At 41.8% G+C, this 18,505-nt stretch overlaps 1 protein-coding gene across 2 annotated transcripts in view; it reads right to left on the minus strand.

Moving 5' to 3' along the window:
- Positions 1-17,987, minus strand: part of mast1a (microtubule associated serine/threonine kinase 1a) — an 86,142-nt gene extending 68,155 nt beyond the window's left edge. The window contains exons 1-2 of one of the 2 annotated variants that reach the window (XM_030092875.1): positions 17,559-17,987; positions 3,594-3,622 (exon numbers count right to left, since the gene is read on the minus strand). In XM_030092875.1, coding sequence (XP_029948735.1) covers positions 3,594-3,622; positions 17,559-17,597 — 68 coding nt within the window. In that variant the 5' untranslated portion in view covers positions 17,598-17,987. Of the gene's footprint in view, positions 1-3,593; positions 3,626-17,558 lie in introns of both variants that reach the window. The other variant, XM_030092873.1, reaches the window with a different exon arrangement.
- Positions 17,988-18,505: the final 518 nt, after the last annotated feature.

Genomic DNA, 18,505 nt, shown 5'->3' on the forward strand with positions numbered 1-18,505 from the left:
AGATACTCTCTGAAAAATATGCCTGATTTGTGGAGTGCTTTCAGGAGCAGCAGTCACAGAGAGGACGTGGTCAAACTCTGAAGAGTAATTTAGATTCACCACCAAAAGAGTGACCCTTCAAACTAAAGTCCCCTTAATGCTTCTATCATGCAGCTAATGAATAATGAAGACAAAATATGTTAAAAAAATAACTGTGTCTAGATATAGGATTGTTCAAATGGAAGAAAAAAGAAGCTATCATGAGAGGGAAAGGATGATACAAAAACACTCCATGTAAAATTAAAGTTAAAAGAAGTGATTTTCAGCACCATGGACAGAGTCGCACACAGTTTATAGTAATTCTACACATATTTCATCTAATCCCTCTTTTATAACAGTGGTTATTAAAGGTCAAAGTGATGGCAAATCATAAGCAATGGCCAATTATAATAATATATCATGTGAAAACCCCTCAGCAATCCATCATTCAACCAACAAGGACGAAAAACTACTACTAAATGAGACAAGCCATGTGTGATGTGAGAGTTAGGAGAGCGGGATTTGTGGGTGAGGGGGACGATTTTTTACACATTTTGGTTGGGGAGGGGCTGAAGCTAATCCTCAGTGACAATGGGCGAGGAGAAAACGACACACTTATGAACAAATTTAGAATAATAAAAAAAAAAAAACTTAAAATGTATTTGGAGCTTAAGAAAGGAGTCAGAGTAACTGGAGAAAACCTTCCATTCAAAAAGATCAGCGTTTTACTGATGTGAGGTCAGAGTGTGAACTGCTACACCACCATGCATCTCATTTCACATCTGAAACCATTTTTTTTTCTCCAACGTGAACGTTTCTCCTGCATGCAGCGCAAATGAAGATACTTTAATCAGTTTTGTCAAACCTCTCAGGATCATTCAATCCCACTCACTCCTAAATGACACAGAAACTGACTCCAGAGGCTTCTAATTTAGCCACTGAATGTTATCTATCTGCGAAGACGCCAGCTGTATCCATCTCTTTCTCTCCGAGAAGTCAGTCATGTTTTGAGAGTCAGGCTGTGAATGTTAATACGTGGCTTTAATGCTGATACTTTGGAGGAATTTCCATTAATCATCTCATTCAAGGGTTCAATCACAGCTGAGATGAAACATGAGAGGGCTGCTTCCTCCTGCTTTCTACTTACATGATGTCATCCAGAAAACAGCACTTAAAATAATGGCTAATAATTAGAGGGTAGTGAGGTCAACTGCAACCGTGATTGATTGGACTGAAGCATCCTCAATTAACTTTTAACAGTTCCTGTTGGCACTGCAGCCAGCGACGTCCACACAACAAGGCCAAGTCACAACTCAAGAAAGACGGCGATGACTTTTTGTCATTTAAGCACATTTACCAACGAAGCTCGTTACACAAAACAATAGAAATGCAAAAAGACAGATCACAAAAGAACGAGAAGATATTCGCTTCTCGACTTATTTTGCAAGAAGGCATCACAGAAGCAAATAAAGAAAGTTTTGGCAAAGCACAAATCTTCCGTAGAAGTAGTCCTTTCGTTAGAAATCATTAACTTATTCTTCAAACTTTACATTTATAATCTGAAACAAATGTAATATTATGAATTCAAAACAATTGTGGTTCCATAATAACTTCATACAGTATATAGTTTTGTTTGTTTACCCCAGAAACAAATTCAAAAATGCATTACAGTTTCAGAAAAGGCAACTCAGGAGACATTCGAGTCTCTTCTCTCTTCACCTATCGCTTCAACACTGAATAGAACAGTTAATTTAAAGTACTGATAATGCATTGGTTTTATATAGCAACTTTTTTCAGTGAACTCAAGGTCGCTTTACTATGACAGTATTCATTCATTCCATACTTGATGGTGGTAAAGCTACATCTGTATGTAGCAGTTAACATGAGCTTTCACATGAGTCTCAACCCGAAAGTCGACGGCTGTTTCGACAGTTGAGAAATTCTTGTTCTCAACAGTGTTATTAGTGTAGTACAGAACCACGTTGCTTATTTAGTCATATCTTCTAAAATATATAAAAACCAACACTGGCATCATGTAAACAAGATCTTAGATTACAAACATGGCTTTCAATGAAAGGCGTGTTGATGAAAATTAATACATCTCCAATTACATCTAAAAATTACTAGCAAACACAGTGGGGCACTCCCGACTGTCTGGTACCTCAACAGGACGAGGGGCCAGAAAACAACAAACAGGCCATCACTAGTTCACTCTGCTCACTTAGCATTTGATGGCTTAAGGCGTGTGCCTCACACCATGTACCGCTCTGCTCTCCTCTTTAACCCCTCCCCGCCTCCCTCCGTCCACACGGGGCATCCAGGTCACAGCAGGGCTCTCCTGCAGCTGAACTTTCATTGCACAGCTCACTGGTCCAACAGATTGGACCGACAGAGAGGCTCTATGAGTGAAAGGGCTCATGCCAAGCTGGAGCACGCTGCAGTCTGGAGACAAGGCTCCCGCCGCACAATAGCATCATTGACCATGACGTCCTATAACAAAACTGGAAAGAGTCCAAGTGTCAGAAAATAGGCTATTCCATCCTCTTCTAACTCTTCCACTTAGAAAACACACAGCACCATAAACAGAAATATAAGTGGGTTTTTTTTCCCCAATTTATTTTCATATCATCCACATAATTTCCTGCCGTTACAGTCAGAAGTAAACTATGCAAGTGTCACAAGAAAAATGCACACAACATTGCACACAACAAAGAAATATATGTAAGTATTTAGAGATAGTCAAACACAGAAACTGGAGATAATATTTTAAAAATACAATGTATACTCCACCACTATTTAGATTGATTTTTTTTTGCTAAGGGATCGACTGAATTTATTTCGACTGTCAAAACGTGTAATTAGAGCGTGCTTGTGCTGCTTTTTCCAACATAACTCCATCTATCACTATCTGCCAGTTATTCAATATTTCTGTTTTGTATGGTACCATCATGTTATAAATGAGTCACAGACTGATGAATTTTGACTGTGAATAAACAATTCCAAGAATTTCATTAATATCGGGACACAAGGCTCTACTCCTCTGCTTTCTTATACTCGTTTTCATTTTTGTAGATATGATAAATACTGTGTAGGAATTACTGTTGTGAGGAAAAAACGCAATTCAAATCATGTTACTAATAAAATGTTAAAATAAAACATGTGAAGTATAAAAGAACACTCGAGAGATAAAAGAGGGATTTTAAGAAAAGACTTCGGGAGGATTCTCAGATACATCCTGGACTGGATGCCAGTGCCAACACAAAGAGACAAACAATGACACACTTCATTACAGACAATTCAGAGACAACAATCAGCCTGACACCAGAGTCTCTGGATTGTGGTAAGAAACCAGGGAGACCACAGAAAACCTGCAGAGTAAAAAGAAAAGCCCCCGAAATCCTGGTGCTGATCGCAGTTTACTATGAGCAAACACACACACACACGCACACATTCACACACACACCTACAGGAAACTTACATCAGCACATTAACCGCAGCAGTAACCATTCATAACATTTATATAGAAATATATAGAAAGTAAGAAAAAAAAAAAACCATGCCCCAGTTGAACTCACCTGCTACTTTTCCGAGGCAGAGGTAGATCCTTCTGATGAGAAAGAGCAACCAGAAGACAAAGGGGAAGAAAGAAAAGGGAAATACAGTTAGGAGACTCATCAGATGAACACATCATTCAGCATGTTTCTGCAGTTTTGTTTATGAGCAGCAAACTAAAGAAAAGCTTCTAATTTACTGTGCGTGAATGAAATATACGTCAGTATAATAATACCTCTAATGTCTCTTTATAAGCACAGTTACAGCAGCAATTCATTTCGAGGCTGAATTGTTTCAATGATACAATTACATTACAACGAAACACAATTAGTGAGTTTTCAGTCATATCGCTGATTCTATTAGAAGATTTTTTTTGCACCACCAGCTAAATTTCATTAATGTGTATTTACTGCTCACTGGAATACCTATCATTGTTTCTCATACTAGTGTTGTCTCTACATTGAAGGGTTTCTTGAGGCCGACAAGAAATATATCAACCTGCAGCATCTGCCCGCTCATCACGAATGACAGTTTCTTTAAAAGCCTTTTTGAGAATTTTTACTGGCCTTTGAAATCGACAGTTCATGTATTAATCCTAGAATTCATGAAATAGACTGCAGCTGCTTTAATTCAGTTCACTAAAGTCCTCGAATTCCCTAAAACTATTTCTATTCAACAAAGTGCAGCCACAACGTCACAAAAACGGCATTTGCTTTCCCCGTGAAGGACGCTATGCTTTTAGAGGAGTTAGCTTGCAGTTTGATTATTGCTGAAGTCCAGATAGTTTTAAGATTTTGACCTCTGAAAAGGTCGAGGAATCGTCCATTAAATGCTGCAGACGGTCCAAATCCCAGAGGACACCCAGGAATCATTTCCGTCTCTAATAGCATCGGGAGATGGGGTATTTGGCACACTTAACGCAACTTTAAATATCCTTTTAAGGGGATTTTCTTTGCTTTCCCCAGTTTACACAAACCCATCCTCACCAACCACAAATCACTGTAATAAGTTACGGTTAAGATATTTATATTGAAAACTAAAATACTTAATCAACCAGTAAAGTCAATAAATCCAGTAGATGCTAATAAACTGACCAGACACTGAAAGCTCGTGTTTCTGATGGTCTGATGAAAAGGTCAGCAGAACCGTGGTGTGAAATCTGTATAATTCTTGTCATACCAGAGAGCTCTGGGATAAATACAGAGCAGCATGGTGACTTCCAGCCATACTTGAGGGTGAAATGGCTCAATGTGCATGAGTATCGGTTCACGTCGAGGCAAAGGCAAACTGGAGAGCAGTTTGTAAACTGATCCCGCCTGAGTGCTCGGAGACTTCAGAGATTCAGGAACCGCCAGGTTGAGTGGAGCCTAAGTCAATTTAAAAAATGTTGCTGCTATATTTATGACACTGGGACACAACAGCAAGGCCACTGATGTGATTAGAATCTACTGGGATGAATCTGTTGCCCATCTATTACCAATTTAAAACCATTTAACATTCGGTTTAGGTTAGATCAGCTTACCGTCAATTCCTATCGTCGGATCGTCCGGCGTTGCTTATCGAGCTATTTTCTACCGCTCAATGGCTTCTCAAGAAAGATATTATCAATCAGGCTTTTTTCCTCTCAGGGGAGGCTTAATGACAACGAACCATGTCAGTGAATAGAAATGAATTTAAATGACCAGAATCACAAGTCATGACAGAAAAATAAGATAATAATGTCTTTGTAGCAGAGAGATATTTCATCTTGAGGCTCTCTCTCTGGAGTTGTTTTTGTATAAACAGACATTAAACTATCCACAGCTAAGCTGATGAAATATAACTTGACATCTGCAGCTCCTGTTCCCCAGACAGTCGCAAGACAGAAACTCCCCTCAATCAAACACTGTGAAACATTAATACTTATCGTCAATTCGAATCTAGAAATTACAAAGTCATATTTCAAGAGAACACAAAGCACCGAGATTCAAGTTGTGAAGCAGAAATGTTTGTGCTCGGGGTACAGTGACACTAAAACGCTCAAGGAAAAATCTGACCAGTAAAACAGTCAGTACAGACCATACAGTGATCCATGACTAAAAAACTGAAAAATAATCAAGCACATCAAATTCACTATTTGGAGAAAACTTTTTATGTTTTAAAAAGCATCACAGTTTCACTGCCCAGACCAATGATGAAGACTTGACTGTTTCTGAACAAAGTTTAATTCTAGTTCTGAGAGAATCGGATGAGTACCTTTAAAACAAAACATGAGTAAAAATAGGTAAATCTGTAATGCATTTCCCTCTATAATGCTATAACATGTCTTATATTAATGGAGAGAGAGCATGCTTTAATCACCTTAAAGGGATAGTTCGGGATTTTTGACATGAATCTGTATGGCGTCCCCGTCAGCAGTGTTGTGCACTGACACAGACTTGGCGCGGAGATGCCAACAGCTAGAGCTAGAGCTAGCTAGCTCTTTACTAGCGGTAAACAAAGCGAAACCAGCGCGGCTGCCAGCTGGAGGCGGCGTGGAGTGATATGAAGGGAGAGAAAATAGTGCCAAGCGTTTACAAGGGCTGACTTTTTCATCGTCAACGGTTTGTGACGCAAATAAATAACTTTTTGGAACACATATTGGTTTGAGAATCAAAACGCTTTATTTTGGTGACCCCACCAAACTTGCCAGACTGCTTTCGTCTGGACCAAAACCGGACAGGATCGGTGGACGCTGTCAGGGGTAAGTCTGTGTGAATGCACAACACTGCTGACGGGGATGCCATACAGATTCATGTCAAAAATCCCGAACTATGCCTTTAATTTTATTTCAAAGTGCGTTATAGTAAGACACATAAAAAGTTGGAGTATTTGTTGTTGGAAGGCCAGCTAGATGTCTAATATGACTGATTTGTGTGTTTAGTGTGGTGCAAAGCCATATTTCATTCATTTCATGTTCTTCGTGCTGAATTGAGCTAATCAACACCACACTGTAACTTGACATTAACCATAAAAAAAAGTTAGTAAGATATTAATGTTCCTCGTTTAACTGTTTTGGAGTTCCGACGTTGTATAAAGACAAATCAGTTTACTGGTCACATCATATGGAGAGTTTCGTTGTCAATCCGGCGGGAAACGGGCAGTTTTTTCAATGGGATGACATCATAGGTCGCACTGAGCTCTGTCTGGAACGCAACAACGCTTTTATCAAGAGGAAGTGAGCCGGGCCAGGCTGACTCAGAGAGAGCCCCACAGGAGTCTCATACGGGCGTGTGTGTGTGTGTGTGTGTGTGTGTGTGTGTGTGTGTGTGTGTGTGTGTGTGTGTGTGTGTGTGTGTGTGTGTGTGTGTGTGTGTGTGTGTGTGTGTGTGTGTGTGTGTGTGTGTGTGTCCTCATTTCATTCTCTCAGAGAGCTTACTACACTTGTGGAGCCAGACCTACATGGAGGACACCAAAATGTGGGACACCACACCGACGTTTCTTTTTCTTTTTTTCATCTTCACATTTTGAAGAAGTAAGTTGTGGTTTTGAGGCTGAGATCAGAATTAGGTCACGGTTAGACGACTGGCTGGCATGGTGAAAATAAGCATTAAAAATATGAAGGTCCAACAGTGATAGAACTGTGTGTGTGTGTGTGTGTGTGTGTGTGTGTGTGTGTGTACACAGGGTGATGAGAGTGGCTAATGGATAAAACCTGAACACCTGCTCCCTCTCACTCTCTGTCCGACAGACGTCGACTCTACGTACTGTTGCCATGTTACTGGCCGTCTCTTACATTTCTTACAGTGACAGTCGCCTCAGTGCAGGCGAACACGTCATTCTGTGAAAGTTCCCAGAAAATTTTACAAAAAGTCTGATAATCACACAATGCGAACGCACAGCTGAATATGTAGACAAAGGATATTTGTCCTGAAATCAAATCAGGATGCAGTGAATATTGAATTATGTATTATTTGGGTTGATTTTACAATAAAACTCTCTCACACACACACACACACACACACACACACACACACACACACACACACACACACACACACACACACACACACACACACACACACACACACACACACACACACACGAATAATAACTACCTGGTCAATTTCTGGGCTGAAACACTGACTTGTGGTGAGACTGAAAATCTTATTCCCACCTATTGGCGCAATAACTCTCTCCAAACACTTTTATTAACAAACTGAAAAGGTTTTCTACCATCGCAGGATCTTAAATACTCAAAAATCATCACCTTCCATCTCTTTAGCTTCTGTTCAGTAAACTGTATCTCAATGAATTCATTTCAAATCGACCTTGATAAACAACACACAACAACATACATACTAGGCCTGAAAAACAATCAGTTATTGGGATGAATCCACTCAGAAGAATCAGTTATGTAGGAATCAATAGTTGCAGCACTAATCTGCTGCCTCACAACATTTATAAAGGGCAATCTTCCTCTCATCAATGAAGGGTAAATCTAATAGCACATCTGTGAGTGCAATGTTTCCGTTTCAAAACAGTTTTATTCTTCTTGGTAACCATGTAAAAGCTTGAACATGTAATCGATCAAACAATGACATATCGATGAAAGCAATCGATGAAACTCTTCCATTCTGAAGAGCACTGAAAAGCCTCATAAGGTAAACGCCATAAACTATTTTAAGACACCGACACAGCAGCAATCTCAGCAGCAGTGAAGCGCACACAGAGCAAAGCTGCATCATCTTCTCATTTGTCACAGGACACATTTTTTCGCATGAATTTATAAGCAGATTTTTTACTTGACAAGTCCTGCTAACAAAATGTCTCCAGGTTTTCAGGCTTTTAAATAAAAAATTATATTTTTGGTACCTGTCAGTTCAACTTTTCTAACATTGGAAAGTAATTTTAGGCAACTGCAGTTGTTCCTTCAGCATGTGGTGATTTTGAAAAGAGTGTCGTCACGTGGTCGCATTCAATAGCATGAACTGGTAAATTCCAATCCAAAAAAGCTTATAAAACGAAAAAAAATCGATCATGTAGTTTCCATTTCCCATTCATTTAATCTCCTTGCTATTTATTTCAATTTATAATCTTTGAGATCAGAAGTAAAAGTCCTGAAGTAAACTGTGTATTCACAAGATGTGCTGTGCAAAGCCTTTAGGTAGGTGAGAAAATGTGTCCAGTTGTTGATTTTTGTAAATTAACAGCATACGACCTGTTCAAAAGAAGCGGAGTCCCAGTCAGATAAACACGGCTGTGACCATCATTTGCCTCGTTTTGCATCATAATTTCAATCTGTCTTCTCGACTGAGCTAATCCAGCTTGTTGCCAGAGGCTGGAGTGAATCCCACCTAACAATCGGTAAAGAGCGGGTAGATTAAAGTCACCAGTAAACTTCAAACACGTTTTTAGACTGTGGGATGAAAACTCAGTGTCCTGAGGCAACCCACACACACCAAAAGAGAGAGCGTGTAAATGTACGAAAAAGACTAATTACAGGGATTTTCTGGAGTTGAGTTGAGAGTGACAGAGACCGTATTGATCCTTTCAGGGTCACCGAAGCTCCCGCCTGGTTCATTTGTCTCAAGTTTTATGCCGGATGCACTTCTTGGTGCAATTTGAGCGGCTTAGGAAATAAGGGCCTTCCTCAAGGATACAGTGGTGCAAGACTGGAGCTGTAACCTCGAGGACACCACTGCCGCAAAAATGTGGATCATGGAATTGAAAAAGTGACCTTGTTGTGACACATAATGTGACTATTTAACAAGGAAAAATCTGGGGATATCTGGGGTTATGTGGGTCCACTGCCCCACAATGTGTCATCACTGAGAGCTCTGAGTACATTTACATCTACTCACCAGTTTACAAACACTCCCTGGGCAGTCTTACCCCATCGACGACACAATAAAGAGATGGAAAGCGGGCTAAGAGGTTTTCTCGTGTGACCCGTGTGCACCGTGGAGATGCAAAACAAACATCTCATTGGTACATTTAATCCATTATGCACAGCTTCTCCACTACAAGTTAGAGCACATAATTCACATTCTCCTCAGCCACCATGCTTGTTATGACAGGACAGTTCAAACAGATAAAATTATTGGCCAACTTTGCCTGGGAAGTGACGACAGGGCGTCACATGGTCTTTCTACGGCACCCCCCCCCCAGTGTATATTTACTCAAGGACAAAGCCAAGGCCGACTGGAAACTAAAGAAAGGAAAAATGTTAATATGCTGCTGCTCTGGGCAGCGTCGTGAGGCTTCTGTTCTGTTTCCACTGCCAAAACTGACAGCAGATTGCAAGGCAAATGTCACATCCCGCATTTTTCAGTTTAGCAGCCTACCAGCCTTCAAGTTAGAGTTGAAAGCCTTTATTTAGAGGTCTGAAATAATCTCAGTGAAGTACACAACTCCCTCTAACCTTTATGGCTTCTTTGTTACCCTTGACAGAACAGGTCAAAACTTCAAGAACTGTAATATATTTCTTTAGTTTCCGCTTTGGGGATTAATTTGGACACGATCCTTTTGCGCTTTATTTGTGTTTGGCACGATAATTCAAACCCTGCAAAAGTAGTTCAGATATTTGAAGCTATTCCCAAATATATTTGTGCACCAATCTGTTGCTTTGATGTACACTTTTCTCCCTCAGTATAAAAGCGACCCTTTCTGAATGATACTGACATCAGAGGAGCGAGACGAGGCAGAACAAAGCAGTGGGCATGGCAGTGAGTGACAAGACTTGGCAAAGGAAGCTGGATCTTCTGCAGTGATCACACTCTTATCCCTTGTGCTTAGCATATTGGAAATGGGCACACTGCCCAGAACAAAATATTGGACAAATTATGCCACTGAGTGAGTGTGTGTGCATGCATGCATGCGTGCGTGTGTATGTGTGTGTGCATGCGTGTAAGTAGCGTACTCCTACATCAGCGAGGGATGAGGCACGCAGCATGACTTGTGTTTGTTTGTGCGAGTCAGTGAAGGAGCATATGGGTTAAGTGTAAGTATACTCCGCACACCTACAGCGGCTTGGGGAAGCACAACAATCTCGATTTTCAGGAAAAAAAACATTCATCTTCATGACACGCTCCCTCCCACAGCAAACAATGCAGCTACGAATGGGGCTTTGACGACGCCAACAGGAACGACAGTCATCATCGTCAGAGCTGAACTCTTTTTTAAATATATTAGGCTTTTTGAAAGAAAAGCAAATGATAGGTGATTTATTTTAATGTAGCCGTTGTGTAAAACTGTTCGTGAATATTTAGTAGTAGTATACTAGATACTTTAAAACTTTCCTGACACTTATTAGAGGGTTAATTTTCATCATGTACACAACTCTTGGAGGGAGATGGGAAAAATAATCCATCAATGCAGGTGACATGTTCAGCTTTGCACATGATCCACATCCACTTAAAATTCCTGACCAATTGCACAAGCGTTATATTTCACCACTTGAGCTAAAAGGTTCTGCCTAGCTTCAAAAAACTCCCAAACCAAGGCTGCGGGAGAAGAATGGCATCCATCTTTTCTTTATAGACCCTCAGAGGAGACGCTCCTCATCGCTGCAAGCAACCAAACAACAGCAACTCTTTGATCACTAAAAAGTATGAATGTACACAATTAGTTGACAGAACAACTTTCCCCTCACAAGTCAGTAGCAGACATAAAAGCAAATCCCTGTAGAAGTTAATGAAATATGTTGAGCCAAACACAGGGTGTAAAGTTACGCCTGCTGTATGTATTCTTTATTAGGTTAGACAACTACACTTTACTGAAAAATCCATTTAAAATCCATTTATTTAACAGAGAAATTAGTTGCCACAGAAATCCCCCAGGGGGAAAAGAGGCTCATCGCAGAGTCAGTCGTTTCTGCCGCCACAGGTTAAAATGTTTATGGGCAAGGCACTAAGTTTCAAGTTCATGGCTAGTGGCTTTGTTTCTCACCTGAAGGCTGTGAATAGTCTTCGAAATTATAGAGCGCTTTGTAAAGACTTGACACAAAAAAAGCCACAAAACCACATGTTTCTGGGTGTCATGGTTCCAGCACACCTCACAGCAAGAGTTGGCTTGTTATCAGGCTTTCAACACAGCTTGAAGATGACACAAAGATTAGATTGAGCAGTGCTGTAGCAGAGGAATGTTAACCGTGCAGGCGACTGGCCGTTCGCTACAACGGTGCAGTAAAGGTTCACTTCACTGAAATAACTTACCTCATGTTTTTTGACACTGACCAGAACCTCGTGGGCCAGGATTAAGCAACATTAAAGAAAGAAAAGCCCATTCCTAAATCGTGAGGGTCTTCAGCGGTGCATTGTTTTATAACACGATCAACTACTGATACTTAAAACTTGTGATTTTTTTCCATTCTCAGCCATTGTTCATTGTTAACTGTATTGCCCACATTTTCTGCCCACATTCACTGAAGTGGAATCCAAAAAAGCAATCGACGTATTGATGAAGTCAAGAGCTTCGAACAGGACAGCAGCTCTGAGGGCTGCTATACGTTTTTTCCCACTCATTTGTAATATCTGCTGTAACTAGCAGCAACCGCTGAGACTGTCGGAAGGTGGTCAATAGTTACCATGGAAACCAGCAGATCAGAAACACCGGCTCAGTCACATCCCCGACACACTCCTTTCCTGTTTACGTGTGACGTCACCGGCTCCAACACACAACCAGTTCTGCAATCGTCGCTTCACACGACAAATCGAATGTTAGGGTTGTTGTCAACACTTTCAAGAATTGGGACTGCAGCTGTGCTGTGACTTGTGTCCTACAGTAGGAGAGATCTTGTCAATCAGATAATAGACAAGTCACCCACATCCCTGCAGTCGGCACACCCGCACTGTGCCAGCTAAAACTGAAAATCTGACATAGATAAACCTGTTTTTAAAAACTGTTAGTGCCTCGAAAAGAAAAAAAAAGATATATTTAGTTAAATTTTGGGGTTTAACTGACTATAACTCAGCATCATCTGTGAGTTCAGTCCACTGATGTCCAGTGGAGCGATCACATGTATGGAGCAGGAACATATAATAGATGCATACAGTCCTCCTCCCTTATGTCTGGTGTGAAAGTTGATCTGGGCCGTAAAGAGATCCACATATCGTAATAGCCACTTAAATGGGGTCTCCTGCAGCCCACAGCTGCTGCCTACTTCTAATCTATGCTGCCCCCCTCCTCCTCCCGGCCTCGAGTCCTTTCAGCCCGTCCCGCTGCTGGTGGTTGGTCTTCCTCCCTGAGGGTACAAAGGGCTGTTAGGCCACCATTAGTCCTGCTAATGGGCCTGACAACTGCACCACATCCTCAGCATTTAGACCTCCCCCGTCTGAGATATGGATATCGACCACTTCGATGGAAATGGAGAGCAAAGGCTAGGAGGTTGGAGTCGATTTTATGTGTACATCTAATACTGTGCATCCAAGTATGAATGTGATGCACGTACACACACAAACAAGCCCAGACATGATCCTCAGTGTAAGCACAGTATGTGTACACACACACACACACACACACACACACACACATACTAACCAGTGATTTTCCTACGTCTGTTGGATCTTGATTTTAGTCGGATACGAAGTTCACTGTGCAGGAGTGTGTGTGTGTGTGTGTGTCTCAGCATGTACTTTACATTCAAGCCTTTATATTCATATCAAATTATCTCCTGTGTCCCCTCCTGCCAGACTGGCCGCTTCCAGCCGTCTCTTATGGTGTGAAATTCAGATACAATTAACTTCTGAAGAAAGATTTCCGTCACGAAAATGATTGAGCTCGACAAAGTGATTGAATGTCTTCTGATCTACACAATGAACTCTGCCAAACATTTAGTCTTGCATGAAGGAGGAGAACTGAAGTTTTATTCTGACAAACTTTGGCCATCATTTGCAGGAAATTTACATTTCATAAAAGATCTGAGAGTCTTTCCTTTTCTGGTCTGTGCCCCAGTGTGAGGAGTTAAGTTAGTTTAAGTCCAGGTTTGAAGACTATCAAAGGATATATTTTTGGAGTGGAGCTGAAAGAAAGACTTACAATAATTTTATGAAGTAAAAAGAATAGGTTGTTTGGTTCAAACGCTCTAGATTTAAGGACTTGCAGGGTTTTGTTTTTTTTCTTGCAGAAGTTTAAACTGAGTATATTTAAAGCGATACTTCAACATTTTGGCAAATTGGCCCATTTAGCGCAATTCCTTTGCCATTTCGAACAGCATACTTACTTTTTTTGTGAGGGCGAGCTGTTGTTTATTCAGAGGCGAGTCAGGGAAGGTTTTTGGGACGGACACAATGGAGGTGAACGGTATTTTTGTTCCCCCTCGTCAAACTCATCAAATACACAATCCAACAACCCCAAAACACTTTGGTGGACACGTTATAATCCGCACATTCACTACGCTGTGAAATATTAATGCAAAATTACGAGATTGAGTTGTTTATGCGAAGATTGCTAAGACGGAACTACTTACTAAACATGGCGTCTGGGCGTAGTGATTTCAAAAGAAAAAGTAGTTCCCAGTATTTGCTTCAATGTCGTAACGCTACAATATTATTTGTTGGTGTTCCACAGCGTAGTGAATGTGCGGATTATAACGTGTCCACCAAAGTGTTTTGGGGTTGTTGGATTTTGTATTTGATGAGTTTGACGAGGGGGAACAAAAATACCATTCACTTCCATTGTGTCCGTCCCGAAAACCTTCCCCGACTCGCCTCTGAATAAACAAGAGCTCGCCCTCACAAAAAAAGTAAGTATGCTGTTCGAAATGACTAAGGAATTGCGCTAAATGGGCCAATTTGCCAAAATGTTGAAGTATCGCTTTAAAATGTGGATGTTTGGATGCTCCGTTTACTCCCTCTGTTTTTCACACATTTCAACCAATAACAACCATTTGATCATTCGAATAATTTCAAATGAATTTATTCATATTAAAAGCTAACTGAAGCAATGGCATATTAACCACTCTATGACATTAAACGATGTCTATATTAACTACAAGACTGATTGATTGCTATTTCTCCAAATTTCTATGCAAGATTACTAGGGGTGGGACGAGACACAAATTTCACGGGACGAGATGTCTCGCGAAATTGAGTCCACGAGATCGAGACGACACGAGACGGGGGGCGGGGGGGGGGGGGGGGGGGGGCTAAGGTGTGGGGGGCAGCGCGGTACTCACATGCAGCGTCAGAGCATGGAGTGTCGGGTCGGAGTGCCTCTTGTACGGCCACGTTGCCCTCCGCTCTACACTGCGCCCTATGCGGCTGCCTAGTTCCCCTATTCCCATTCAAACCGCGGCGCACAGACGACGCCATGACTGCATTTGCACTTCATGCCACTAGGTGCGCTGTTTGCATGTTCAACCTTATTTTACACAGACACCACAGAGGAAGAAGGGCGCTGCAGCCGCTGCAGGCTCTCTCTGCATGTTGTTAGAAAAAGAGTGTGAGCCGGTAAGACGTGGTAAAATGTGCATTGATGCGATGCACTGTTTTTTCAATAAAAGAGAAGAACTGAACGATCGTTTCCGCACATTTTCTTTACGTCGTATCAATTAAACTGCATCACAAGTGTAGTTTGTGGACTCAAAAGATCAAGATTCCTTGCAGATAGAACATGCGCAGAACAGTATTTCATGTCCTTTTCGACCGGATTTTTAAATATGAATATGGGCATATTCAGGGGTTTGCACGTGTTTATATGGCTTTGCGCCTTGTAATGTATCATTCCGTCAATATTCCAGTTAATAAAGAGTTTTTGCCTTGATATAAACTTACTTAATCTCGCGGCATTCGATCTCGCGAGATCTCGCGGCATTGCGATCTCGCGAGATCTCGTGACACGAGATCTCGTCCCATCCCTAAAGATTACCTCAAACATACATGTTTTGCCATTGAATATGTGTATTATTGCTTTTTTTCTTCATCAAATTAAATTTCAGACTGAACATTTTGTACATGGACGCTGTCTGAATATGTCAAGTGTGGCTTCGGGAAATATGATTATGTGGTTACCGATATAAATTAATGCAGAAAACAATTAATTCAGGCAATAATTGGAAAATTAATCAATGTTTAAAGAAAAAAAAGTGCTCTGGGTCATAATGGTGATTCACTCACAAAGGGAACTCAAACCCAATGCGCAAAGTAGACACAAACATCATATGACTGCCTGAGGAAAACTACTGTCTTTTCCTGCACTTTAAACTGTTCTGGAAAAAAGAGCAATTATCAAATGGCTCAGTCTAAATGTCACTGAGATACAGATGAGTGGAAATCTCCAACATAGAGTTCAATAAGTACAGTTCAACAGAGGCAGAGATAGCGGAGAGTCTTGTCCTTAAAACGACAGTGTCTAGACGAGCTCCCTCACAGATGGGCATTTTATCATTGCATCTTTAATTTATTACTGCCTTACAGGAAGAGCACAGGACCTGCAGGGATGGAAACTCCAAAGCCTAGAAGAGGTATTACCGCACTCTATAAACTGAACAATCAAAGCTGAGCAGGAAATCCACTGTCTGCATTTCATAAATGATGAGAAATCAAGTAGAGCAGGGTATTTTGGCACAGTGTGCAGCAAACTATTTGTACTGTAAATTAATTCAACGGAAGCTGAGACAGACTGGCAGACAGTGCCCCGGCATAGTGAGCTTTGCCTGCCTCAATTGATTAGCTTCATGCGCCCACCACAGAGGAAAGCCTCCAAGGAAGCTTTACCAGCGCTCTGGCATGTCAGTCACAGTGTACAAAATACGGGCAAAGTGACAAAACAACATGCAAATGCAACAGAGTAATGTAATCCACCTACTCACGCTCCTTCAGGTAGACCACCTTCAATATTGGACTGATTATCACAGTCTCACGATCATGTCAATGACAAGTCAAATGCAAAAACAGGTCCACAACAGCTTCATCGCTTTGTGCTGCCTTTTACAAAAGGCAAAGCTTCTGCTATAAGATTCTTCTATACTGTCGACACTGTGGAAGATATCCTTCCATTGTCTCAAAGACAAGGCTAAAGGAGACAATGTTGCACATAAGTAACCAAGATTAAAAAAAAAAAAAAAGGAATTCTTATTAATTGTTAAGCGTTAGTCACCAACTTCAGTCACCAACAGTGTTGCATTTTACCATGTTCCAATGCACAGAGTGCCTGTTAAGTTCAAAATATATAAGCATGGATCTGGCACAGAGTCCTGTGAAGATCTGTAGGCCTCTTCCAAACACGTGATTTTATGTATCAATATAATAATAATAATCCTATATTGTTGACCATATCTATCCTTCTTGTAAAAAAAAAGAATATAAATGTTGTCCTTACAGAATAACAAACAGTGTAGCTTCTCGTCCATCAATTCATCTCCCATCACATTTCGTCAAAACTACCATCAACGTGACAGCCGATCCCAGCTAATGGTGTGCCAAAGGCAGGTCGCCAGTCCATCACAGGGCAAACATGACGATAACCACACACACACACACACACACACACACACACACACACACACACACACACACACACACACACACACACTCACAGTCATGCATACTGTCAAATAACAAATGCCAATTCACCTCAGACATGTCTTCGAACTGTGGGAGGAAACTAAAGTACCTAGACAAAACCCACACAATGAAAATGCTAATAACTCCATCATCAAGCATCCTGTTGCTTTACTGTTCTACTTTTTTATAAGTGAGGCTATTGCAGGCCGATTTTGGTCCATGGGCCTTATGTTTGACACCCCTGTGTTAAATAGTCAGAGTCAAAGTGTGTAATAGGGTCAGGAATGGTCAAAGAAGCATAAAAAATGTACATATATATTTTAAATGTTATCTTAACATTAGTTTAGCCTCAGACATTTAGCTCTGAGTCAACTCCAGACTGGTGTTGTAATAAAACTTGTCCTCTTTTCTTCTCCGTGTTGTGTAAGAACTTGTCCAGCGTGTGGCATGTCTGAAACCGAGCAGCGGCTCTAATTTCTCCCGCAGACATGCGCTGAATGAGCGCGTGTTGTGAGCCGTCCTCACCTGCAGCCTCCTCCTCCGGATGATCCCGGAGTCATCCATGGCGCGTGTCCGGGTCACACCTGCGCGAGGACCTCGCGCCTTCCGTGGATTCCAGGTGACAAAAAAACAAACAAACAAACAAACAAAACGAACCCTTCGCTTGAGAATGAACTAGCCTGACTTAACTTTACTTCGTCTCACAACCCGTGAGCCTCCGTGTCTGAACCGGGCAGAAGCAGCGGCGGTCCCGTCCTGGACCCCAGCGGACCCCCCATGCTGACAAAGCCCGGCGGTACCGGGGAGTCGGTACACTCTGTGTGAACTGAAGTCCGGCTGAGACACGGGAGAAACCCCCACCCTTACGAGGCCAGACCGCCAGACCTCAGGTTATCACACCACCGATTAGATAAAGCCGACAACTTTGCACACTTCTCTCTCCCCCCCGGGTTTTCTTCCCGAAAAACAACAAAAAAAAAAAAAAAAAAAACCGAATCACGGCCCCGGACTAACGACGACCCCCTGAACCCGTCAGCGGCCCGATGCACCAATAACAGCCGAAGTAAATCACCTCAACTACTGTCATCATTTAGAGACGGTTCGCCGATGCAGCCCAGCTCGAAAAAACCAGCCGAAATCCTCTACATGTTACCGGAGAGTGGAGGCAGCAGCCGGGACGACGAGCCGCGAAGGCACCGGCGCGTTTCTGCAAACACGCTTCGCCGCATGCATTTTGCACGTAAACCTGCAGATCCGGGCTTAACGGTACATCGCGTTTTAAAGAGAAAAAAAAGGCACGATCAAGGAGGATCTGTAGCGACTCTACTCGTCCCCCTCTGGTGAAATATACAAACACATATTCGGTGGAGAAACTACAAGAGGAGGGGGGGGGGGGGCTTCTTGGTCGTTCTCGCTTTCGTCCTGCGGGAGGGATCAGTCCGTTTTCGGTCAGACCGGGGTGCACGATGCGA

The sequence above is a fragment of the Salarias fasciatus genome, chromosome 6, assembly GCF_902148845.1.
Source record: "Salarias fasciatus chromosome 6, fSalaFa1.1, whole genome shotgun sequence".
Taxonomy (NCBI): Eukaryota; Metazoa; Chordata; class Actinopteri; order Blenniiformes; family Blenniidae; genus Salarias; species Salarias fasciatus.